The 26,503-nt window shown below is 44.7% G+C and overlaps 2 protein-coding genes across 2 annotated transcripts in view; both read left to right on the top strand.

Annotated features, from left to right (window-relative positions):
* The window catches only part of LOC142466901 (uncharacterized), a 70,095-nt gene extending 63,997 nt beyond the window's left edge, over window positions 1-6,098 (top strand). Inside the window, exon 3 of the mRNA XM_075572496.1 lies at window positions 4,536-6,098. Coding sequence (XP_075428611.1) covers window positions 4,948-5,967 — 1,020 coding nt within the window. The 5' untranslated portion in view covers window positions 4,536-4,947 and the 3' untranslated portion in view covers window positions 5,968-6,098. The remainder of the gene's footprint in view (window positions 1-4,535) is intronic.
* Window positions 1-26,503, top strand: part of LOC142466893 (uncharacterized) — a 659,285-nt gene that overhangs the window by 20,186 nt on the left and 612,596 nt on the right.

The raw sequence follows: 26,503 nt of genomic DNA, 5'->3' as shown, positions 1-26,503 counted from the left end.
GGGAAATATACGGGACCTGAATAGTACTCCTGGCCAACCAGATAGGTCACTTGCTTACCCCTACTTCGAGGTAGAGAACGACCTAGTATATCGGGTTGATAAAAGGAAATCAGTTACAACTAAACAATTGTTGGTACCACGGACATTCCGTAACGTAGTATTACACCTCGCACATAGTCATCCATTGGGGGGACACCTAGGAGTGGAAAAGACAAAGGAAAAGGTTCTCCGAAGCTTCTATTGGCCTGGGGTTCTGGCAGAAATTACGAATTATTGTTCCTCATGCCCAGCATGTCAGATCACCGCCCCGTTCAAGGCGTACCGCAGCCCATTGGTACCCCTTCCCATAATAGAGGTACCATTTGACCGGATTGCTATGGATCTAGTAGGACCCCTAATAAAGTCTGCTAGGGGACATCAGCATATATTGGTAATATTAGATTATGCTACCCGATATCCGGAGGCAGTTCCCCTACGTAGCACCTCTGCCAAAAACATAGCAAAAGAGTTGGTAGTTCTGTTTTCCCGGGTTGGAATTCCTAAAGAGATTCTATCTGACCAGGGAACACCATTTATGTCCCAAGTAACAAAAGAGTTATGTAAACTCCTAAAAATCAAGCATCTCAGAACCTCAGTCTATCATCCACAAACAGATGGTTTAGTGGAAAGGTTCAATAAAACCTTAAAGAGCATGTTACGCCGGGCGGTCGATAAAGATGGGAAAAACTGGGATTGTTTGTTACCGTACCTGTTATTTGCCATTAGGGAAGTTCCCCAATCATCCACAGGCTTCTCCCCGTTTGAACTATTGTATGGCCGACACCCAAGGGGCTTACTGGATATAGCCAAAGAGACTTGGGAACACGAGGTTACCCCTTACAGAAGTGTAATAGAGCATGTTGCCCAGATGCAGGACCGCATTGCTGCAGTCCTACCCATAGTGAGGGAACACATGGAGAAAGCTCAAGAAGCACAGAGGAATACGTATAATAAGGGTGCTAGGGTCAGAATTTTTTTTCCAGGTGATAGGGTACTAGTTCTGGTTCCCACCGTGGAAAGTAAATTCCTTGCTAAATGGCATGGGCCATATGAGGTCTTGGAAAGAGTGGGAGAAGTAAATTATAAGGTAAGACAGCCAGGTAGGAGGAAACCTGAGCAAATTTACCATATAAACCTACTCAAGCCCTGGAAAGATAGAGAAGTCTTGTCAACCCTAGTAACCCCAGGTCCGTCAGAGAGTCAAGAAACTGACCCAGAGGTTAGCATAGCTGAAACCCTGTCCGTTCATCAGAAACAAGAGGTTCAGAATTTAGTGAGAAGAAACAAAGAAATCTTCTCTACACAGCCAGGTAGAACTAGCGTAATTGAACATGACCTAGTCTCTGAACCGGGGGTCCGACTTAACCTTAAACCGTACCGAATCCCAGAGGCCAAAAGAGAGGCTATAAGTTTAGAGGTTAAAAAAATGCTAAAACTAGGCGTAATTGAGGAATCCCAAAGTGGGTGGAACAGCCCTATAGTCTTAGTCCCAAAGCCAGATGGTACAACAAGGTTTTGTAATGACTACCGGAAACTAAACGCGGTGTCAAAATTTGATACTTATCCTATGCCCAGGGTAGATGAACTTGTAGAGAGACTGGGCAAAGCCCGATATCTCACAACCCTAGACCTAACAAAAGGGTACTGGCAGGTTCCCCTCACAGAAAGGGCAAAAGAAAAGACAGCCTTCTCAACCCCAGATGGCCTCTTTCAGTATAGGGTGCTGCCTTTTGGCTTACATGGAGCTCCCGCCACATTCCAAAGAATGATGGATAAAATTTTAAAACCACATGCTCGGTATGCTGCTGCCTACCTGGATGATGTGGTAATCCATAGTGAAGATTGGCAATCCCACCTTCCAAAGGTCCAAGTTGTGCTCGACGCAGTTCGGTCTGCTGGACTAACTGCTAACCCCGCTAAATGCACCATTGGTCTGGAGGAGGCCAAGTATCTGGGGTATTCTATTGGCAGAGGTTTATTCAAACCCCAAACACTCAAAGTGGAGGCGATACAAGGTTGGCCAAGGCCAGTTACAAAAAAACAAGTAAGGACCTTTTTGGGGTTAATTGGGTACTATAGAAGGTTTATTCCCAATTTTGCAACTAAGGCAACCCCACTAACCGACCTCACAAAAGCAAGAGGACCGCTTATGGTAAAGTGGTCCCCCGAAACCGAACAGGCCTTTAGAAGCCTGAAAGAAGCTCTCTGTGCCCAACCAGTGTTGGTCACACCTGACTTCTCCAAAGAGTTCGTAGTCCAAACCGACGCATCTGAGGTAGGGCTGGGGGCGGTACTCTCCCAGGAGTCTCAAGGTGAGGAACACCCCATCCTTTATTTAAGTAGGAAACTAAATCCCCAGGAGAAGAATTACTCCATAGTAGAGAAAGAGTGTCTCGCAATAAAGTGGGCTGTAGAGACGCTCAAATACTACCTGTTGGGGAGAAAATTCCGGTTGGTCACAGATCATGCACCCCTTACCTGGATGTGTCAAAACAGGGAGAAGAATGCTAGAGTGACCAGGTGGTTCCTAAGCCTACAACCCTTTAAATTTTCTGTGGAACACAGGTCAGGGCACAAACATGGCAATGCTGACGGGTTGTCAAGGATGCACTCCCTAATATTCATGGTCGCTCATCCCTCGGGGTCTGAGCTGGGGGGGAGGATATGTGACAGAAACCAGGGGATGGTAATAAATTCCATATATAGGGCTCCCAGGATACTGAACAGTTTCTATCCTGTCTGGCCTGGGAGTGCAGCCTTATAATACATGCACTCCATCCCACAGTTTGGCAAGCGCTGGAACTGAGGGATGAGAGATCCAGACCAGAGTTTGTCTGGCTGCCTGATTTCTGTCACCTGTCATGCTAATTAGAAATCAGGTATGTAAGACTGATTTCCTGGTTGCTCTTGTCTCTTCTCCAGAGCCTGGAAGGCTGCTGAACACAGTGGGGAGAAGCCTCTTCCCCACACAGGTTCAATCGTTCTGTTCATTTGGCTAAGTCTGCAAAAGTACCTTGTTTTGTTGTTGGAAAGTGGAAAAGCCACTTCCACCCTGAGTTAGGGAAATCTAAGTTAAGTTATCGCGCAGGTGAGCAGCTTTTGTTTTGATGTGTTTTGTTGTATGCACTGTGGCAGTCTCAGTGCCTGGGACTGAATAAACCAGGCCCAGCCTGTTTAAAGGAACAGTACGTGACGCCTCCTCATTTTAACCTACCCTAAAAGACCGTGTTCTAACCGTCCCGGACAAGCAGCGGAGCCCCGGAGTAAGCTGTTTGTCACAATATATATATATATATATATATATATATATATATATATATATATATTAGTGTGTGTGTGTGCATATTGTGTGTGTGTGTATGTGTAAAACCATAGGAGAAATTATTAATAATATAATTTAACATAAGAGTGAAATGACTAAATAGTGAAATAACTGAGTGATATCATAGAACTCAATAAACATAAAAATGTTAGATATATTTATCTAATCACTTGTGAGCACATTCACATGTCTTAGACAGGTCTGCAACCCAGCCTTTCACATTATCATCTACAGTAGCATACAGTGCTTCCACTGTGGCAAGGGATTCTGGGAAATGACATGCAATTGAGCTCACAGTGCCACCTTTTGCATGAAATCCATTTTTACATGGAACCCTTATAAACTAATGCTCGCTGTTCATACAGCTTTTAAGCACAGCAAGGGATTAGATGCAATGCCAGTAAAACTGTTCACAGACAGCTGTTTCGACCTTTTGGGTCTCATCAGTGTGAGGCTGGTTGTACTGGCTCTGTACAGTCGCCTTTTTCACCCACCATAACTTTTATATAAAGTATGGTAAACCTTGCAGTCCTTGAATTGCAAAGTCCGTACAACTAGCCGCACACTGATGAGACCCAAAAGGTCGAAACGGCCGTCTGTGAGTGGTTTTACTGGCTTTGCATCTAATCCCATGCTGTGGTAACACAAGTACAGACTCATTGTTCCCTAAATAAAAGTTTTTTTATCAATTGTATTAAAAAATTACACAGTTCTGGAATTCACTGGATGATACTGGTATAGCTTAATTAAGTCTGAATAACATCTGTGATGTCAAATTGGGCATTTGGTTCCTGATTTAACAATGGAGATATAGCAGAAAGTTGGGTCGTCCTATAACTATTAGAGACCTGGTACATGGTGTGGTAACGGGAGCACCCGGTGACTGATATGTGAGCTTCTAATGAGACATGTATTCTATTCATTGTACAAACAGTTTTTAATTATTCCTTCACAACTGAAACTATCGACTTACTATCTATCAAAGGAGTTGAAAAGATTTCTGCCACTTCAATTGGTGTTTTGCAGCTAGTGAGATTTCCTTTTAAATCATTAAATATTATGATCCACTTTAAATACTTTCATCCTGAACTTTTTGTGATATGCCAACTTACCTCTCCTCCATGACCTTTTGTCAGACAGTTTGTGTAACAGTGACTTTTTTTGTTTCGTCTAGTACAAAGACAAGCACCAATAATCCACCCATCCCATCCAACACTGTGAGGTTGCTTTTAGCAGTCAGGATTATCTCCTTAAACATCTGAAGTTCCAACACCCAAATGAGTATATGGAAAAGATGAGGACAGAATAATCTTGCAACATTCCAATAAATTACAGAAAATGCGTCTTTCAATCAATCAAGGCAATTAATAAACAATGTAACTGCTTCTCATTCCAAAAAATATGTATTAGCAGCTGCCACAGGAAAAGATCTTGGAGAAAGTGGGAAGAATCTGACTTGATTATCAGGCCAAAGCCCACAGAAAAGGACACAGACCAGGGAGAGACCGCATGTATGTGGGGAATGTGGGAAGGGATTTAGTCGGTTATTCAGCCTGAACATATACAAGAGGACACACACAGGGGAGATGCCGCATGTATGTGGGGAATGTGGGAAGGGATGTAGTCGGCTATCCAGCCTGAACACACACATGAGGAAACACACAGGGGAGAGACCACATGTATGTGGGGAATGTGGGAAGGGATTTAGTGTGTCACCCAGCCTGAACACGCACAAGAGGACACACACAGGGGAGAGACAGCATGTATGTGGGGAATGCGGGAAGGGATTTTGTGACTTATCCCACCTGAACAAACACACGAGGACACACACAGGGGAGAGACCGTATGTATGTGGGGAATGTGGGAAGGGATTTAGTCAGTTATCCCACCTGATCAGACACAAGAGGACACACACAGGGGAGAGACCGCATGTATGTGGGGAATGTGGGAAGGGATTTAGTGAGTTATCCAACCTGAACACGCACAAGAGGAGACACACAGGGGAGAGACCGCATGTATGTGGGGAATGCGGGAAGGGATTTCGTGACTTATGCCACCTGAACACACACACGAGGACACACACAGGGGAGAGACCGTATGTATGTGGGGAATGTGGGAAGGGATTTAGTGTGTCATCCAACCTGAACATGCACAAGAGGACACACACAGGGGAGAGACCGTATGTGTGTGGGGAATGCGGGAAGGAATTTAGTCAGTTATCCCATCTGAACATACACAGGAGGACACACACAGGGGAGAGACCGCATGTATGTGGGGAATGCGGGAAGGGATTTCGTAACTTATCCCACCTGAACAAACACACGAGGACACACACAGGGGAGAGACCGTATGTATGTGGGGAATGCGGGAAGGGATTTAGTGACTTATCCCACCTGAACAATCACACAAGGACACACACTGGGGAGAGACCGTATGTATGTGGGGAATGTGGGAAGGGATTTAGTGTGTCATCCAGCCTGAACACACACAAGAGGACACACACAGGGGAGATACCGCATGTATGTGGTGAATGTGGGAAGGGATTTATTCAGTTATCCAACCTGAACAGACACATGAGGACACACAGGGGAGAGACCTTTCTCTAAAGCCAGGCATGTTATAACTTTTTTAATGCAGGTTATTTGTATCATTCTTATTGTAGTTTGATTGAAAGAAAAATGTTCTTAATGTTTTATATTTCCATGCTGTTGGTCCTAATAAAATGTGTGTTCCCCATTATGCTGAAGCGGTTTATAGTCTCGCTTAGCTGTGAATCAGAATAGTTTCAGTGTGACCAATGGGCCGCCAGCGTTGGGTCGCAGACTGTTTTGGGTAGGGGGTTTTAGGGTAAGGACTTGAGGTAGGGATTTTAGGGTAGGGGTTTAGGCACTTACCTTAATAGCAAAGTGGCCAGCGGTGGGGAGAGTCGAGGTAAAATGGCCGCGACCAAATGTCCTAGAGTGTCCTGTGAATACTGAAGTGGAGGACAGAGACACTGACTAACGTCCCCAGTGAGGGACATTAATGCAGCCGCCTTTACATACTGCCATGTTCCTTTAATATCTCTAGAGAGCAGCAAGAGTTGACCATCAATTTCACAGGTTATATGTTGAAATGAAAATGCACCTGAGGGGGTTAAGTGTCCCTTTATTAATGACATATACATATGCAGTAATGATATAACAAGTGGTGCCAACTCACACAGGCACCTTTCCCACTGAGGGTTACACTTGCACACCTCTAAGGGCAGAGATTCATGTTACACATGTGCTGGCGTTACCTCCCCACAAGCACATTGCCAGGCCGAGTGAGGTGTTCATATGGGAATCTGAGGCCAAAATCTATGGTCAGAGTCAAGGAGACACACCTCCAACTTTATTTTGTATTTTAACTCTAACCCAGAATGAAAAGCATTTTGCTGGGGGAGCACGGCACAGGGGGAGGGGAGTGGGGGCACGGGACTGGAAGCACCACGTTCAAATTGAGCTTTGTGTTACCAGGCAGATCTCTCTCTTCCGCTGTCTCATACGATACCGTTTTTACGCGAAATCAGGGACAGCACTCAGGTAAGTCAGGTGAAAGAGTTTTGTTTTGAAATGAAATGACACTGAAAACCGACGTTTCGGTCCCACAAATGGGACCTTTCTCAAGGTGGTGTAGTGAGTGAAAGACAGTTTAACACAACTACCCTACATGTCAGGTGTGGCTAATGGCTCTTAATTGCAACCAATTATGTAATTAAATTATTGAACCTGGCAAAAGCCCGCCCAACCTCTGTTCCTGCAGACACTTTGGAATGCGTTTCTAGCCTCCTAGATTCTGGTATGCAGACGTCTGGAGCTGAGGACTCTAGGCGCATGCGCAGTGAACAGTTCCCTTCTGTTTACTGCTTGCGCTCTGCTTAGCTGAAATCCAACGTTGCTAGGCATTCTCTGAGACGCGGTAGCCATCTTGAATTCAATGCGCATGGGTAGAAGGTATAAAAAAGTCCTCCCGATCCTGCTTCTGACATATACGCTGCTTCCAAAGAGCCTGAAACAGTAATTCAGCTGCTGGAACTGATCTAGACATCGCTGTAAGCAGGAACACGCTGAAAACAAAATGTTAAAACACCCAAATTGTGCTTTAAAAAAAAATCGTGGTGAAAGTACATATATACAGTTGTGTGAAAAAGAAAGTAAACCCTCTTTCAATTCTATGGGTTTACATATCAGGACATAATAACAATCATCTGTTCCTTAACAGGTCTGAAAATTAGGTAAATACAACCTCAGATGAACAACAACACATAACATATTACACCGTGTCGTGATTTATTTAACAAAAATAAAGCCAAAATGGAGAAGCCATGTGTGAAAAATGTAAGTACACACTTAGGGGGCTATGCACTAAGCTCCATAAAGTGGCTTTAAGAGTGCAAAGTGCTTTTAGAACGTGATATTGCGCTCAGCGCGATTCACAGAGCAGCGCTAACAGGCACTTTACGCTCTTAAACAGGCTTTTTTGCAGAATTTTTTCTAAGTCAAGCCAAACACGTACGATCAGCTAAATACGCTGATTTCTGCCAGTCTGCACGATTCTCTAAGCTACGCTAAGAAATCGTTCTTTAAAAATGCGCTTGAAAAAACACCAGCCCAAGGCAGGCGCAAAAGGATCAGGACTTAGAAAAATGTCTTTGTTTACATTTTTGCAGGCACACCATCCATACACAAAAAACAGCGCACAACGCTCATAGTGCATTAAAAGATATATTAAAAGTAACCATCAATAAAGGTAAGTATTGTGCGTACATCAAGACAAAATTAAACAGGCATGTCAGGGGTTAATGTTACCCGTGCACCAGAGAGAACGCCAAATAAGATGTCATCAGTGGTGGTACAAGCAGTTCCCCGTCAAGGTATATGGATCCTAGATAATCCCACTCACATAGGTGGAGAGTCCAGCAAACTCGTGGTACACACGAGTGATATTGTGGTATCGGGTAGGTCTTTGCAATGGCTGGATGCACGCTCACAGCCCACCGATCCGGCACTTCCGAGTTTGTGACGTCACTGGGAAGCGCCACTGCAACTCGCGTCGCAATCTTTTCTCCAGTGGCCGAGAGAACCCGCAGTAGTGGGGTGAAAAGTCCAATAGGATAAAACAAATAGAACCTTTCCAACGCGTTTCGAAACCTTACGGTTTCTTCATCAGGGAATAATAAATGGTTAGAACATACAGCATTGAAATACCCCACGCTCACATCTGATTGGCCCATCAATCAGTTTCACGGTAGCTTATGACAGGCTGTAATTTACACCAAAACTATATATAAATATATATATACCTGGGTTTGAACTGGGACGAGACTTAGATATGATAAAATATAATTTATTCCTTGATAAAGGTGAACACACAAAAAATGTACTAATAACAGCAAAATATAGACACTTACTTAAAAGATGAAAATAATGAACAATCCCATCTGGACTGGCAGTTTCATGCAGCAATCAGCCCAAGACATTGCATGGCATTTCTTCTCAGCAATCAAGATGGTATAGCACAACAGGCCTGATGACATGCAGGCATGCAGACAATGAACACGTGAAGACTTTTTGCATGAAGACAATGAACACAATGGGTAAAGGGTGGCTCTGACTTATATATCATTTTAACCCTTCTCTTAACCCACGGCGCCGAGCTGTCTAGCAAAAGTCCCTTTGAAGCAGCTTGGGACTTCCAGTGTTTAGTGCGAAGTATAACACTTAAACTGGTTATTTCCTTTGGTCACTAGGCCAAGCATAAACAATTAGCAATTTAGCCTGTGATGACCAGGCTATGTAAATTCTAGCCTTCCTGCTCATTATCATAGCAGGGGGGTTGCAGTTTCTCAGAACTCAACCAAAATGTCATATTTAATGCAAATCACTGCATAACTTCAGTTCAGTTATACGTACAGGCAGGTGAAACATATTAATACATTCCGTCACACCTGGCGCTCTCAGAGAGACCAAACATTACAGTGTAATATGAAAATTAATAGAGATATTAATATCTGGCACTTAGTAGCTGTTAGATATAAAGTGTTTAGACTCAAAAGATGGGCTAAATCCCACGAATACACATATGTAACTCTTAGCATGTTCAGCCAAGGACATCTCATAATATTCTTATATTTAATAAGGTCACTCATTCTGGTTTCCTGCTTGGGGTAGCTCCACCCCTACCCCCATCAATAAACCCTTTGAAGCAGGATACCTTTTGCTGTAAGGTGTGAGTTATAAGGCTCACCCCCACTCTAGCTTCCTGGGTCCCGAATAGCAATTAGGTAATTACCCCTTGATCAGGGCTTATGTAAATTCTAGCAAGATGTCCTATCTAGCATACAGAGGTAACCCAGCTTTAAGGTGTCAAGACCATTTGGTTCCTCATGCATTACAAAAGGGCAGGCATTCTGCCTGTACATTAGCATTAGCACACCATTAGCATTCTGCCTGTACATTTCAAAAACTGCCCCAGAAAGGCACTTTATCAAAAATATATGTTCCCCTTATGACAAAGTTATATTTTTAATATGTGTGTACTTGGGGGGTTCCCCGGAGGCTGCACCCCCAGATTCAGGGTGCTGGCGCACTCCGTTCCCAAATTACCAGTTTTCAGGGAACCGTTTATTCAGCACTGCATATAATATTAACCCCTTAAGTCCCAGTGGGTGTGTTATGCAGACACTGATTAAACCAGAAACAATAAAACATGGGGGAACAGGGGAATAAGCATTTTCATGTTAAAACAAGGGTTAGATCACATTTCTGGGCCTCAGCCCAGTTAACCCCTTGTCTCCCTGGCGAGGTTAGAGGGTGGCCAAATGGGGGGGTAACCCCGTTAATCCCGGGCCAAACCCTCACGATCGTCACAATCAGATCCTCCAGCCAATACAGAGAAAGCGGGGAGGAGTCAATGACTCCATGTGTTACAACTAGTGGTTGCTACAGGCAACATTGACAACAATATAAACTTTAATCAAACAAACAACAATACAATATTACAAATATGAGAAAACGGCTCTAAAATAAAAAGAAAGAAAGTGTTAGAGTGTATTTGCACACAAATAAAATTAAACCGCCTATAAAAATTAGACCCTGAAAAAGAAGCACGAAGCATATATTTAAAAAAATATATATATATAAAAAAGAAGAAATTACATTAGGCACTAGAAAGAGCACAAATAGGTAGCAGGGGAATATTCCCCTAACTAAAACAGAGGATCATAATGGTAATGACAAATAATCAGTAAAGGGACCAGATATCGATGTCCTCATTTAGACCCCCGGATACAGAGTCCTCAACTTATGTATCCAGAAGATCTCTTGTACAGATAACTCTTCAACCCTATCACCGCCCCTTCTATTTCTAGGGACATATTTGATGCCCTTAAAGAGCAAGGAGGAGGGATTCCCATTATGGTGCAGAGCATAATGTTTGGAGAGACTATGTTTGATAAAACCGATTTTGATGTTACGTATATGTTCTTGGATGCGCACCTTAAGAGGGCGCTTGGTGTGCCCCACATATTGTAGGCCACAGGGGCATTCTATTAAATAAACAATATGGTCTGAATTACAATAGATGAAGTCAGAGACCTCAAAAACTTCTCCTGTAAAATTACATATAAATGAGTTTTTCTTTGGATGCAAATGTTTACACACTGAGCATTTTTCACATTTAAAGTTTCCAACTGGTTTAGTATTAAACCATCTTTTTTCCCCAACAGAGTTCTCTTTGATGTTAATATCACTAGGGGATAAAGTATTTTTGAGGTTTTTTGCTTTCCTATATATAAATTTGGGAAATTTTGAAATGTGAGCCCCCAATATTGGGTCACTTGCTAAAATTGCCCAGTGTTTTTTTAACAATTTTTTTAATTTGCATCGTCATAGAGTTGAAATTGGTGATGAATGCAACATTACATTTGCCATCATGACCCTCCTGATTTTTTTGTTTTTTTACCTTTGGAATTAACATTTGACTCCTATCAAGTTTTCTCACCTTATCTAAATCACTATTTAATTTTTTCAATGAATAGCCTCTCTCCAGAAATCTAGAGGTAAGGTCATTCGCCTGTGTTTCGAAATCTTTATCTGAACTGCAATTTTTTCTTAACCTATAAAACTGGCCACTTGGGATATTTTGAATCCATGTTTTTTTATGATTGCTAGTGGCCAGCAATAAGTTATTTGAATCCACATCCTTAAAGTGTGTTTTTGTTATCAACTTCCCTTCATCCGTAACTGTCAAGCTTAAATCCAGAAAACTAATTTCCTTTACATTTTCCAAATGGGTAAAGGACAGATTTCTGTCATTGCTATTGATGTATTTTACAAAATGACCTACAGAACATTGGTCACCATCCCATATGCATAGAATGTCATCTATGAAAGGGACCAGATATCGATGTCCTCATTTAGACCCCCCGGATACAGAGTCCTCAACTTATGTATCCAGAAGGTCTCTTGTACAGATAACTCTTTAACCCTATCACCGCCCCTTCTATTTCTAGGGACATATTTGATGCCCTTAAAGAGCAAGGAGGAGGGATTCCCATTATGGTGCAGAGCATAATGTTTGGAGAGACTATGTTTGATAAAACCGATTTTGATGTTACGTATATGTTCTTGGATGCGCACCTTAAGAGGGTGCTTGGTGCGCCCCACATATTGCTAAACAATATGGCTACGCCTCTTTTTTTACCTTTGCGGATGCCAGGTAGATTTGTCTATAATTTTTGTCTAAATAATTAGGGCTATTCCACACGCTAAAGTGTGTTTCTTGTAAAAACAGAATGTCCGCTCTCTTCCTTTTAAAGTCGGAGAAGGCGATACGTCGTTTCTGTGGACTGTTAAAGCTTTTTACGTTTTGTGAAATAAATGTTACTGCCATTTGAATTGTTTGTGTGGACTGCTGTGGTTGTTGCTCACCCTTGTCATGCTTAAGCTCCGATGCCAACCGAGTCTCCATCTCCACTTGTGTTGTCTATGAACTGATGCACCTCTCTCGCCCTCCTGCAGGGAACCTGGGATGGGGATGGGAACACACAGAGGGGAATACTGGGGAAAAAAGACAAACAACATATAAAATTGGACCTTTGGTGGTCAATAGTGACCAAGGTTCCGGTGCTCTGGGGTAACCTATGTTCCCTAGACCCTTTATCCCCTGGGTCCAAGGACATGGGCCATCAAATAACCCATGAAACCACGGGACTTGGGCAGCTTGTCAGGTTAAGCCAGACGCACTGCATTGCCAGCACATGCCAACGGCTGAGGTAGCGGAGCCGCCGCCCCCACCCCGGCGCTCTCTATTTTCTATATTACTAACTACTTGAACAATATTAACCTTTAGTTGTGAACATAGAGAACTGTCCTTTTGCAAACTCTGCAGAGATATATGGATGTGTAGCACACCAGAACAATGCAAATAAATGCAAAAAAATGCCTCTATATGGCACAATTTGAGGAACGCTATATCTTCAGTACTGAGTACTTTGAGAGGATGGCTTTCTTTTGTCGCTATATAGATGATCTCTTTTTCATCTGGTCAGGGACTGAAGAGGAACTTATAGCGTTCTTCTCTTACCTAGATGGATTACCTACTCCCATCCGCTTTACTGAAAGCTGGAGTACATCACAAATAGCATTCTTGGATGTTTTGGTTTCATTTAATGGCCAAAAGTTACACACTGATCTTTATCGCAAACCGACGGATAGGAATTTGACGCTACACGCGTCTAGCTTCCATCTGTCTACACTTAAAAACATGCTGCCCTTTTCTCAAAAGGTGAGAGCAACTCATATTGTGGACAGACCGGTTGAAACCCTTGATGATATCAAACAACGTTTCATATCACGGGGACATAGACTGACTGATATATCACGATCTTTTGAGAGGGATGCTACGTCTATGCCACCTAAAGATACCTCTGAACGGGTCAATATTGTCAGTAAATACACGACAATAAGTAGGCATTTACAGAACAGTATCCACAGACATTGGGGCATCCTACAGATGGATGAAACTCTCAATACTGTATGTAGGTCTAAACCAAGATTTGCATATAAGATGTCCTAATCTACGTGATATGTTGATCCGTGCTGATGATAGCAAATATTATACTAATGCACATTTTCTCAGTTCCAGTAAACCGGGTTGTTTCAAATGCCATAGTAGTGTATAAAAGCTTAAACCCAGGAGACACCTTCCATCATCCGCATACGGGTTTTAAATACAACATTAAGAGAAGGATCACATGTACTTCCACTATGGTGATTTACATCATTAAATGTCCCTGTGGCCTCATTTATGTAGGCAAAACTAACAGAATGCTCAAAACCAGATATATTGAGAACCACAGCAAGATTAAAAACCAGAAAGAGGAAACTGCACTCATTAAACACTGCATTGATTTTAAACATAATATATCCTCTCTCAAATTAATGGGGATTGAACAGGTTACTAAATTTCATCCAGGCTCTGAGAAAGATAAGGTACTTTTGCAAAGGGAGGCTTACTGGATTTTCACCCTTGATACCATGTTTCCAAGGTGTCTAAATGACTTTTTATCTTTAAACTGCTTCCTAGATAGGAAATGATTTTTGGTGGCTTATTACCTTCATACTGCTGTTGTTGTTATTATTTTTGCAGATTCCTTCCACCGCTATGTATATATTATTGCTGTATAATTTCACTGTGTTTTGATCCCATCCTATGCATCATTTAACTCTTTATTCCTCCATTATTTACATGTGCCGCATTATCTTCGTGAGCTGACAGACATCAGTCGTGTCCCCCCCCCCATGAGATCGCCAATGTGCTCACAACACTACAAGGAGCCATTCACTGCTTTGAATAGCATATATTTAATGCTTCACGGCGCTGGGACAGAGGAGGATGCAGCTTCAACTCCAGGGAGCATGTAGGACCGCCCACGATGACATCACTGATGGGGGATGCCTTAGATAACAATAGGAGGCTGCTACGGCAGCAGAGGCACCAGAAGGACCGCCCACTGTGATGTCAGCGTCAACGAAGATATCGCGAGACTACGGGATACTACCATTATGTATGCGGATGAAACGCAACTGTGTTCCAAGTTTCCAACGGAGGAGGGGAATGATCTTCATAGGACACACATGGGGTGATCAGTGTTTGCTGTGGGGGGGTGTGTTTGCTCACTTGTTTCACTAATATGGAGGGGTATATATAGATGAGACATTGTGTTTGCTAGTTCATTATCAGTCACTTGACAAAGACCCAAGTGAGGCCGAAACGTTGTGTTTCATGAATAAATTGTTTTGCTAAAAATCCGTGGAGCCCTAGATCATCTCTCTTGTTGCTTTTGCAAACTCTGCCAGTTTTTCGGAACTTGAACTTAGGTGTATTTTCTGCCCCTTCTTAGAAGTTGCCCTTCTTTCTCACTTATGTTCCTGACCCCGTCTCTTGAGTTATGTCCTTCTATCTTCCCTCCTCTTTCCTTTCTCCTCTTCGCTATTTGCCTGTAGGCCTCACTCTTTAATACCCTATATACTTATATTTGATTTCAGAATCCTACTTATAACTCCATCAAGTAATAGGTATTTTTGCATCCCTCTGGTGCTTGAGGGGTTAATGAGCTACACTTCTTGTAACAAAATACAAAATGCTGAGTTTGGAACCAGTCAGGATTGTTTCTTTGAGCTGCTCTGAGCTTCAAAGGAACTTACTTGGGGTAGGGGGCTCCAGCCGGATAGCCCACTCAAAGGTTGTAATTGTTTTAATAAAGGGAGAGCAGCTCCAAAGTATTCTGTAGAAAGGAATGGGCTCATGACGGTGCCTTAAGAAAGAATTGTACTTCAGACTGGGCAAACTTGTTAAACGTCAGATCTGACCGGGGGCATGCTTGGGAGAGCAAGGTAGATCTCAAAGTCTGAACCAGCGCTTCTCTGGGGAATATCCATAGCATTTAGTAATGTACTGTATAGGATTTTCTGGTTTACCTCTTTTATTTTAAGAAGCTGCTCTGCCTTATATTGTAACTGTATGTTTATTTTGTAATACCTTTTCTGTAATCCAAGCAGTGTATTTTTATATATATATTAAAACATTTAATAAGTAATCCTTTGGGCTCTGAATGAACTGGTGCAAACTAGAGAGAATAACTTACTAAATTCGGGAACATGTTACTACAACTGATTTTGTGTTAAAGTGCATAGTTTTCCTATAATAAACAGGGACCTGAGGCCCTGGCGGATATTTTAGTCTAAGATCTTATTTCATATTTGCATAACCTCAGGTGGTGGCAGTGGATGGTTATGATGTGCAATTGAGTAGGGGTTAATACTAACTCGCTGGTTCCTTGCAGAGGAGAAAGGGGGGTTGCTAGAGTAGCCTTGTGTATTAACCCTATGTCACGGGAGACTCCTGTGGTGGGGAGGATCTCGGTGGCCAGAACAGCAGGAGCGTAGTAGGGGTCACAATCAGAGGTCCGCGGCAGGCGGCAGATAGCGCAGTCGGTTAACAAGCAGGGGTCCGAGGCAGGCGGCAGACAGCGTAGCCAGGTAACAAGCAGAGGTCGGCAACGAGGAGACTGGAACAGGACAGGGGGAAGGAACAGGTCTGGGAGCAGGGGCAGAGACCGGGGAGCAGGGACTGAGACCGGGGCGCAGGGGCTGAGACCGGAGAACAAATAGGGACAAGCCAGATTACCAGCAAGGGCCTTTACTATGAACAGAATAAAGTACAGGAACAGATCAGGATCAGAGACAGAAGCATGTGCATAGGAATCTGACTAAAAAAAAAGGCAAAAGAACAACAGGAAGCAGAGGCTATAAAGGACAGAGACAGGAGCAACAAGAAGACAGACAGACAGAGGAACCTAGAGGAAACAGAAGGCAGCAGCACACCTAGTGGACAAAGAAGAACTATGGCTAGGCAGGAGGTCTAGGAGACCCTGACATTACTCCCCCCTCTCGAGAGCATTCTCCGGATGATCCACCAGGCTCTTCCCCGAGGCCTTGATGAAAAGTGGACTCACGATGGCTTTCGGACAACACTCCATGTTTCGCAGGAACATAGTAATCAGCAATGACTCAGGACAACCCTCCAAGCTCTTCAGGAAAACCTTGATGGAAGGCCAACTTAGTGTGTACGTCAAGTGCTGATGGGAAATCTGTGAGAGGTGCATTTATCCTTATCACAGAAGCGTAGGCATCAGCATCAGGTACATTAGGCATAGCAAGGAACTTCACAAGGGATCCATCTAACGTCATAGCAGGGGCATCGGGAACAGATACATCAGGCTCTTCACATTCATCAGTGGGGACAAATAGTTCACTTTCCGTGGTCTCTTTTTGTGACCAACATATCTCTATTAGTTTTGGAATCAGGAACTTCCCAATGAGTACATACAACTTAATCACAGGGGCATGGACATCAGGAACATGGGCCTTAGGAACAGGTGCATCAGACTCTCCATACAAGTTAATGGGGACATTAAGTTCACTCTTCGTGGTCTCTTTTTGTGACTGCCATTTTGTGGTATCACCTAAATTCTCATTAAGACCAGCTATTTGAGTTTTCAGCTCTTGAAGCTGTCCTTCTGCACTTCTTTTCCCACTCAATGCAGTTGTCAGTTCAGCTTCTTTGGAGTCGAGTCGTGACTCCATATCTCCCAGCTGACTCAGAGTAAAGCTTAAATGTGTTTCATTTTCTTCATTTCTGATCTGCAGCTGCCGGTACTCCTCCCGGACCTTGTCCAGCTCCAGCTGCAGCCAGACCTTATCACGGGCTGTGTGGTCCAATAATTTGCAGGCATCGGCCATTTTGACCTCATAGCGCAGTGTCAGGCCAGCCACTTGACAGACGGACACCTCCTCTCTCTCCTCCTTTTTGGCAAGCTGTGTCTTGAGCTCAGCGATCTGCGCCTGCAGCGCTGTGAGATACTGTGATGTGTGTTCAGCTGTCAGCTTTAGCTCTTTCATTTTTAGGTGTTGTTACAATTTCCACTCCTCAGCGAGAGACCCCTGGTTGAGTGCATCCTGCAATTCTCTTCTCAGGGCTTTCATCTCTTCACTGTGATCATTTTGAGCTTGCTTCCATGCATCCCTCATCACGTCTTGGAGCTCTGCAAATTCCTTTGCTAGGGTCTCAGCAGCTTGCCTTTTCCAGGTCTCTTTCTCTTGGGTGTACTGGCTGTTAGGAATGGAGCAGTGTCTCTGCTCCTTTAAGTCTTGCTTCAGTTTCTGGACCGCCTTGTGCTCCTTCTCATACAGGATTACCTGGGCTCTAAGCTCCTCCTCCAAAGAGGCTCTGGTTATGCTCAGTGTGGCCTTCAGCTCCTCATGCTGCTCTTTGGGGACACACTGGATACTTAAATACTCTTGCAGCATTTTTACCTTGTAGGCAGTCTGGAAACTTTCTTCCTGCAGAACTCGCTGCTTTTCCTCAGCATTCACCCATTTCTCTTTCGTGTCCTGCAGATGTGTATGCAGTTCTTGCAGGTAACTCTGTAGCATATTTTCTGCTTGTGTGCGCTGCTCCAGGGAGACACGTTCTTCTTGCAGCACTCTCTCTGCATCCTGCAGTGCTGTCTGCAATTCTAACTTTTCCTGGGCCAACTGTTTCTTCTCCTCTCCTAATTCATGGAGTTTCTTATCTCCTTCACTGACTTGGACATAGATATTATTGCACTCTTGGGTTACAATTTCAAAACTGATATTTAACCCTTCGAAGATTTCTCTCAATGAATATAGTTCTGTGTTGAAGTGGCAACTCTTCTCCTTAGAGGCTTCCAGCTCTGTAGTAAGCCTGTGAACCTCTTTCTGAGATGCTTCCAGAGCTGCGTCAACTTGAGCCATGAAAGTCTGGTACTGGGCAGAATCAGTGTAGGCCTTCTCCAGCTTACTTGACAAGATCACCCTGTCATTCTCCAACTGATATTTTTCTTTTTCCCACTCACCCTCTGCTTTTTCCAGTGCTAATTGCATCCTTGACTTTTCTTCTATCAATACTCTCTTCTCCTCTTCTGATTCATGGAGTCTTTTATCTCCTTCACTGGCTTGGACAGAGAGGGTCTTGTACATTTGTTTTGTAGTTTCAAACCTACTTTTCAACTCTTTGGAAGCGTCTCTCACAGAATGTATCTCTGTTTTAAAATAGCAAATCTCCTCCTGGGTGACTTTAAGCTCTGTATTAAGCCTGTGAACTTCCTTCTGAGAGGTTTCCAGTGCTGTGCTTAGCTTGTGAAATTCCTTTTGAGAGGTTTCAAGCTCTGTATTAAGCCTGTCAATTTCCTTCATAGAGATTTCCAGAAATTCGTTACTTTTAGAAGCAAGGCTCTGATCCTCAGCAGCATCCTCGGCAGCATCAGCATATGTCCTCTCCAGCTCACCTGACGTGACATCCAGGTCACTCTCCAACTGGTGCTTTTCTTTTTCCTGGAGAACACACTTAGCAATTGCTGAGGATAGACCGCTTTGTAGTGCAGCCTTGGCTTCTTGCGCTCTATCTAAACGTCCATGAAGACAATCAATCTCTTTTCGTGCAGATTGAAGTGTCTGAGTTAGATCATCTTTTCCTTGATTAAATACTTCTTTCTTGTCTTCCACTATTCTTGGGATAAGTCTGTGAGTTGCCTTAAGCTGCAGCATATCTCTTTCATCAAATGCAGACTCTGGGGTTAAAGGTTCATCCTTAATTCCTTCTGCAACTTCCACAGTAATACCTCCTTTCTTTTTCTTCTTCTTCCTTGCGTTGAGAAGTTCTGAAGAATCAGTAGTACTGTGTTCACATTTACTGCTCAAGACTGTTTTCAGAGTGGGAACCATAACTTTGGACATACTGTAGGGAAACCAAACTTCCCAAGAACCAGTAAAGCGTAAATGTGTCTTTAAAGCAGAAGCATTAGAATGAACAACAGGAATATTAGACACAGAGAGACACAAGATAGGAGTGCTGACCTTTTGAGACCTTAGCATAAGTCACAGAGGTATCATAAATGCAAGGGAAAAAAAACATAGACAGAGAAACCTGTAGTTATAGCTGAAACTTTAGACATCAGGCGTAGGGATATCATATAGACAGAAAAAAACTGCAGTTAAATCTGAAACTTTAGACATCAGGCATAGGGATATCATACAGAGAACCCTGCAGTTAAATCTGAAACTTTAGATATCAGCCGTATGGATATCATAGGTTGCAAAGAAACAACTTTCAGGGGAACTTGCAAGTAAACCGGAAACCTTAGAACCAATCATAGGAAGAACTACAGATTGCAGGAAAATCACAGCATGCAGTAACAAAATAATGGAAGCACTGTTGTCTTTTGAAATGGGACCCCTGTGAACAGCAGTGGTCCAACCAGGTAAAGCAGTTAATCAAGGTAACCATCTTAAATAGAAATGTGAGACTGAAAATCTGCAGTAGCCCACCCACAATGCAGGGACAATCCTTATCCAGGCAATGAAAGTCTGAAAATGGCAAAAACATTTACTGCAGGGAAGGCTTTTTTTTTTTTGTAAAAGGGAATTCTTCTCAGGGAGAAAGTGGCACAAAAAACCCTGCAGAAACTTTTGCAGCAACAAAACCTTCAGGATCCCAACTGGGATTTCAAAAAACAAACAAAAAAGTACTTATCTTCCTCCAAGCGGATGGGGTCTGCTAAAGAAGGAAGGCAGAGAATCTGTTCCGGCGAGATCCAGAAGTGACGTGTGTTTTCTGTCACGGGAGACTCCTGTGGCGGGTAGGATCTCGGTGGCCGGAACAGCAGGAGCGTAGTAGGGGTCACAATCAGAGGTCCGAGGCAGGCGGCAGATAGCGCAGTCGGGTAACAAGCAGGGGTCCGAGGCAGGCAGCAGACAGTCTAGCCAGGTAACAAGCAGAGGTCGGCAACGAGGAGACTGGAACAGGACAGGGGGAAGGAACAGGTCTGGGAGCAGGGGCTGAGACCGGGGAGCAGGGACTGAGACCAGGGAACAAACAGGGACAAGCCAGATTACCAGCAAGGGCCTTTACTATGAACAGAATCAAGTACAGGAACAGATCAGGATCAGAGACAGAAGCATGTGCATAGGAATCTGACTCAAAACAAAGGCAAGGGAACAACAGGAAGCAGAGGCTATAAAGGACAGAGACAGGAGGAACAAGAAGACAGACAGACAGATTAACCCAGAGGAAATTGAAGGCAGCAGTACACCCAGTGGACAAAGAAGAACTATGGCTAGGCAGGAGGTCTAGGAGACCCTAACACCCTGGTTGCATATATAAAGTCACGTGCTCACTTGTGTGCTGTTCGTGGCGGTGGTATATTGGGACGGATCTAGGGAGATACAACTTATTTGAGGGACCTTTGTTAAGTTGAAGAGTGGGACAGCTTGCGGGTTGTGTATTGATCCTTGATCCTGTAGAGGAGATATTGTCCATTTGACGGACCTTTGCGGAGGTGAAGAGTGGGTGCGCTTGCGAGCGTCAATATTAACCCTTGTCCCCCGTATGCAGGTCGCGTGCTAGCTGGGAGTCGTATGTGACACCCTAGATACTTATATTGTATTTCAGAATCCTACTTATAACTCCATTCTTTACTTCTTACTGTATATTTACAACCTGGCCGCTCACTGCTCCTAATTATGTTCTGGACCTAAACTCACCCAATCCATGTATTTGACTCCCATTATCCTCATTTTCTCTAGCTTCCTATCTCCTCCATCTTTTCAGGCCTGCTTTCCTCACCCTCCCTCTAGGGGCCCTTCGTCCCCAGAGCCCATTAACTATAGTCACGTCATGTCCAGGGGATACGGTTTCCCCCCTCCCGACGCCCCCACCTATATACTATATCTGGCTCCCGACGGCATCAATCGCGCACCGCCGCCGGGAACCTCCAAGCAATAGCCATACTGCCCTCCCTTCTGAGGAACCTGTAGTTCCAGGTGATGTTTTGCGCATGTTTTCTTCAAGAGCCTGGCTCATTTCTTAGTCTCTTGTGATGACGTCATAGTGGGCGGGCTTCACTTGTTCTCTCTGAGATTGCGCCTTTTTTCCTCCACCATTATAGTCTGTGTGCCATTTTTTATCTTCTTTATGAGTGATGCCCTGACTTCCTTGTGGGACCGCCATTTTAACCCCCACAAACCTTTCTTTAATTTTCACTGTTTTATAGGGAACCGAGGATCTTCCGTAGCTGCTCTGGTGTGGATCCTTGGCCAGGACATCCTTCTTCCATTTATGGCAGAAACACTGTTAAGGGTATTGCCCTTTTAAGAGTCATAACTTTATACAGAAAACTAGGGAATGGCCCCTTTAAGACTTAATTGGTTAGATAATGAGCCTAACTCCCCCGCCTTCTCTCTCCTTTTCTCTGTGGAGTTTCTCACAGTATTCCACTCAACTTCTGGGGACGGACTCTCCTCTGCAACTGCCTGGTGAGTGATTCTTTCTTTGACTCCTAGTTTCTTTAGGCCTTGTTCAGGGTGCCAGCTGCAGGAGTTGGAGGGAGGGCGGGCGGCAGTTTGCTGGGCGATCTGTGTTCATCCCCAGCAGACTGTTTCAGGAGTTGAGGAGGGGGCGGGGCTACACACGGCAGCTTAGGGATCCAAGTTGCAGTCATGAAATCATTCTCAAGAATGATTTCATTGGCTGCTGAGGGTCCCTGTGACGCTGCTGCAGCTTCAAAAAACGATTTTTTCGTTTAGTGAAACTGTAGCCAGCGTCACCTCCTGGCTTCGGAGACAGGGCAGCTGCTACCCTGACAACCAGCATTCAAATTGAATACTTTGTGTCCCACGGCAGCACGCACAGCAGCACACCCTCCCTCCAAAGCCTGCACCCTGAACGAGGCCTTAAGAAGTCTTCGCTTTCAGAGATGTGTTTGAGCGTGTATGAGCGCCAATTTTGCAATACAAGCAAAGGGAAAGCCCAGCAGTATTTAATCCCTTTGTCTCGCAGGACTTTAGTAACGGGTTGCAAAGCCCCTCTTTTGTTTAAGGTTATTGGGGAAATGTCCTGGAATATAATTATTTTGCTGCCTTCGAAGTTCACGAAAGGGGAGGCTCTCGTGATCCAGCAGAGCTCCTCTTTTGTTTTAAAATAGTGCAGGCGAAGGATCATGTCTCTAGGTGGGTTGTTTGGCAGGGGTCTTGACCTAAGCGCCCGATGGCATCTGTCCATCCCAAATTCAGCATCCGTTTTCTCTGGAAGAAGTGAGCTCATCCATCGATTGATCAGCTCCTCTATATCCTATATCTCCTCGGGGATCCCTCTGATCCTTATATTATTCCGGCGGTCCCGATTCTCACTGTCCTGTTTCTCCTCTAGCTCTGCCACTCTTTTCTCCAGTGAGCTTATTTTTTTATTGGCAGCTCTCTGACCTTTGATAGTAGAGTCCATTTTCTCCTCAAGAGCATTTGTGTGCGTCCCAATCCTGATTAATCTTTTCTCAGGCTTTCCACCTCACTGTGAAAAAAGGCTTTACGGTCCGTAAATAGTTTTGTAATGTCTTTTTTAATCACCTTTAGTTCTTCTGAGTTTCCCCCTAACTCGGGTGAGGAGTCTGTATCAGACATTTCTTGCTCCCCAACTTTTCGCGCCATATCGGTGTTTGAAAAGTTAGACCGCAGATCCACTGCTTGATTCTTTTTCTGGAGCCGGGTTGTCATCATCTGGTGTTCCCCTGTTATTTCCCTCTAGTGTGGGGCTGAAATTTGTTCACTTTTTACGTTTTTAATGGTATTATGTGCCGGTGGATAGCGGAGCTTACAGATGAAGCTGCCATCCCCGATCCTTCGCGCATGCGCCTCCGTTAAGTTTTTACACTACATTGATGTGTTTTTCATTTGGAATGGGCAAGAGACTGATTTACTGAAATTTGTTGAGGACCTGAACAAACTACCCTCAACCATCCAATTCACTGTGAATTTAAGTACAAAAGAGGTATCGTTTCTAGACACAGTTGTATACAAACGCAATGGGTCATTAGCCACAAGGATCTTTCAGAAACAAACAGATGAGAACACTTTATTGTGTGCAACAAGCCATCATCCAGCTGCTTTGAAAAAAGGTCTGCCTTATTCCCAATTCTTACGAATAATTAGAATCATACAGAACCCCTATATGCTCATATTGAACCCCCAAAATAACCACTACATATATATATATGCGTATAGACAGTGTTCGATAAATTATTTACATTTACACGCCCAGGGCGTGTGGATTTAACCTCCGGGCGAGTAAATATTGGCCCAAGCAGCACACGTGTGTTTTTTAAAATTTCCCCGCTCACGCTGCTGTTTTTCCCGCGCTCGCGCTGCTGTTTTTCCCGCGCTCGCTCTGCTGTTTTTCCCGCGCTCGCGCTGGAGAGAAAAAAAAAAGCAGGAGGCGGGTTCATGTTGTTGGGGGAGATTACCCCGCCTCCGGCTCTCTGAGCAGTGCCTTCGCTCCTCCCCCGCCTCTCAGCAACTTTCCCTCCTCAGCGCTTCCACTCCTCACCCTTCCGGCAGCCAGCCCCTTCCATGCCTGTCTGCCTCAGGCCCCTGCAGGGCCATCTGTTGCCAGATTGGGCCATCCGCCCCCCCCCCTCACATCGGGCCATCCGCCCCACCCTCGCATCGGGCCATCCGCCCCCCCCTCGCATCGGGCCATCCACCCCCCCTCGCATCGGGCCATCCGCCACCCCCTCCCGTCGGGCCATCCGCCACCCCCTCCCATCGGGCCATCCACCACCCCCTCCCATCGGGCCATCAGCCACCCCCCCCTCACCCCAATCTCTCCCGGCCTCCGTGACCCCCCCCCCTCACCACAATCTCCCCCCGACACTCCAACACTCCAAATCTCCCCACTCACTCCCGATCTCGCGAGTCAGCTCCGCCAGGTCCCGGAAGGTCTCCACCGACAGCCACTGAGCTGAGGCTGTCGCCGCCGCCCCCATGTCACGTCACGTCTCTCTCTCTCTCTCTCTCTCTCTGTCTCTCTGTCTCTCTCTCTCTCTCTCTCTCTCTCTCTCTCTCTTACTCGAGATGGGGTTAATAGTCACATATTTCCTGCGCAAGCATGCTCTTCATCCCAGGTGAAAAGGCCCAAAGTAACCATCAATACAGCAATTAAAGTGGCAGAGTTCTTTCCCTGGATCCAAAGCACGTAAAGCTCGTTCCAGCTCCACCAAACGTTCCAGTGTGTCAGGGTTCTGCTCGCCACAAACCAGGGTCGGACCGCGAGGCTGAGGTGGGGTTGTAAAAGCACCGACCTGAGACCGCGCAGGCTGATCCGGATTGCGCAGTTCGTAGTCATATGTCGCAGGATCAGGATTGGAGAAGACAGCGTCGTCGTTGTACAAGCCAGGGTCAGAACAGGAGACGTCAGGATAAACATTGTCCATGCAAGAGTTCGGCAATAAGGAGATAGGAGAAACCCGCTTCAGCTTAGGAGCGCGGGGTTGGCCTTTGCGCGAGCGACGACCATGGCCCATGGTGCTGGTCACAGGAGATGGTAGGCAGACCAGAATAGCACACCGTCTTGCTGCACGGGTGCACCAGTGCTACAACGCAAAAGTCCTGAGCGGGCAAGGGAATCCACTGTTTCAGCGCAGGAACCAGGACACGGCCTCTCTATATTAGGGAAAGAGTAGGCCCCAGGAACCAGGAAGCTGTAGATACAGGGAAACCTCCGCTTCAGTGCAGGAATCCAGGAGACTGCAGAACGCAGGGACGAACCTCTACTTTAGTGCAGGAATCCAGGAGGCTGAAGGACGCAGGGACGAAACCTCTGCTTCAGCACAGGGGAACAGAAGCTGAAGGACGCAGGGAATACCTCCGTATCAGCATAAGGGAACAAGCGGCTTGAAGGGAGCTGAAGGATGCAGGACGTAACCTGGAATCAGCATTGGAGAACAAACGGCTTGAAGGAAGCTGAAGGACGCAGGGCGTGACCTGGTATCAGCAAAGCGGAACAAGCGAGAGCTTGTGGCAAAACAGTACATCCAGTAAGGACTATGCTCGGCAAGGAGCATTATGGGCAAGCAATACTTAAAGGCCAGCGGGCCAATCCCCGGCGGGGGTGTGAAGGTCCTGCCCCTAATGAGTGAATGCAAGTATAGTTTGCAATGAAAGGCTGCACAGCTGCAGTAGATACCAGAGGGAGTGTGTATTGCTTTGAGTGAATCCAGGCTGCAGCAAACCTCAGGAAAGCTGTTCCAGGACTGCACCGGTCTGCAAGGTAAGGTAACCAGTAAACCGTGGAGCGGATTCCTTACACAGTGCCACCAAAGACCAAAGTCACCTAAAGCACAGCCGCATCAAGTTAACGTCTTGCCGAGTCAAAACTCTAACCGTTAACCAACGAGGAAAATAAGACACCAAGCTAAGGCCCAGTTTTATCAGAACATTTCATTTTTTCAGAGACTCAATATTTTTATTCTTTAGAGTGTGTTAAGTTAGAAATTTAAGGTGTATGTACAATTGAGCCTTGATGGCAGGATTAGTTTCCTGGAAGCGTGGCTTGTGAAAGCTCTTGTATGTGTTTTGGCAGTACTCATCACTCTCTATGTATGTGTCATGTGCAGCAAAACTTTGATCCAGAAGTGTGTTGCACCTCCACTGAAAGGAGGGGGTCACCCAGGGGCATGTGTCAGCCACAAGGAAAGGATCATAAGTCAGCCATGTTGACCATCGCAGACATTGTCTGTTCTGATATTCTGAGTGAATGGTGTATACAATGCATGCAGGGGTGAGGATCACGCATTCGCTTCCACAGATACCAAACCCCCTCAATTCTCAGTAATAGAATGTTATGATGATTCTGAAAATATATGATGATAGAGATAGATGCAATTTCTTTTATCTAGCAACTGCATATCCAAAGAAAGGTTGCTTGCATAAAATAAGGTTTTTTGTATTATGTGTATAATTTCTGTATTTTTCCATTTTTTTTAAGGGAACCCCTTTAAAGGGTGTATCACACACTAGGAACAAGAATCAATTTATGGGTCAAGTGTCTCCACCAACCAATGAAACCTGTGTAAAAATGTATGTTTAGTTAGATAACAATTTACAGGAAGGATGTAGCCTTAATTTTGCAGTTTTAATTTCATCATTAAACCAAGAACAGGTTCAGATTAGTCTTATGGCCTTACAAAACAGAATTGCTTTAGAC

This window comes from Ascaphus truei, chromosome 15 (assembly GCF_040206685.1).
Source record: "Ascaphus truei isolate aAscTru1 chromosome 15, aAscTru1.hap1, whole genome shotgun sequence".
In the NCBI taxonomy this organism is placed as follows: domain Eukaryota; kingdom Metazoa; phylum Chordata; class Amphibia; order Anura; family Ascaphidae; genus Ascaphus; species Ascaphus truei.
Note: the sequence above shows the minus strand (reverse complement) of the source record. Positions and strands in the feature narration are given on the sequence as shown.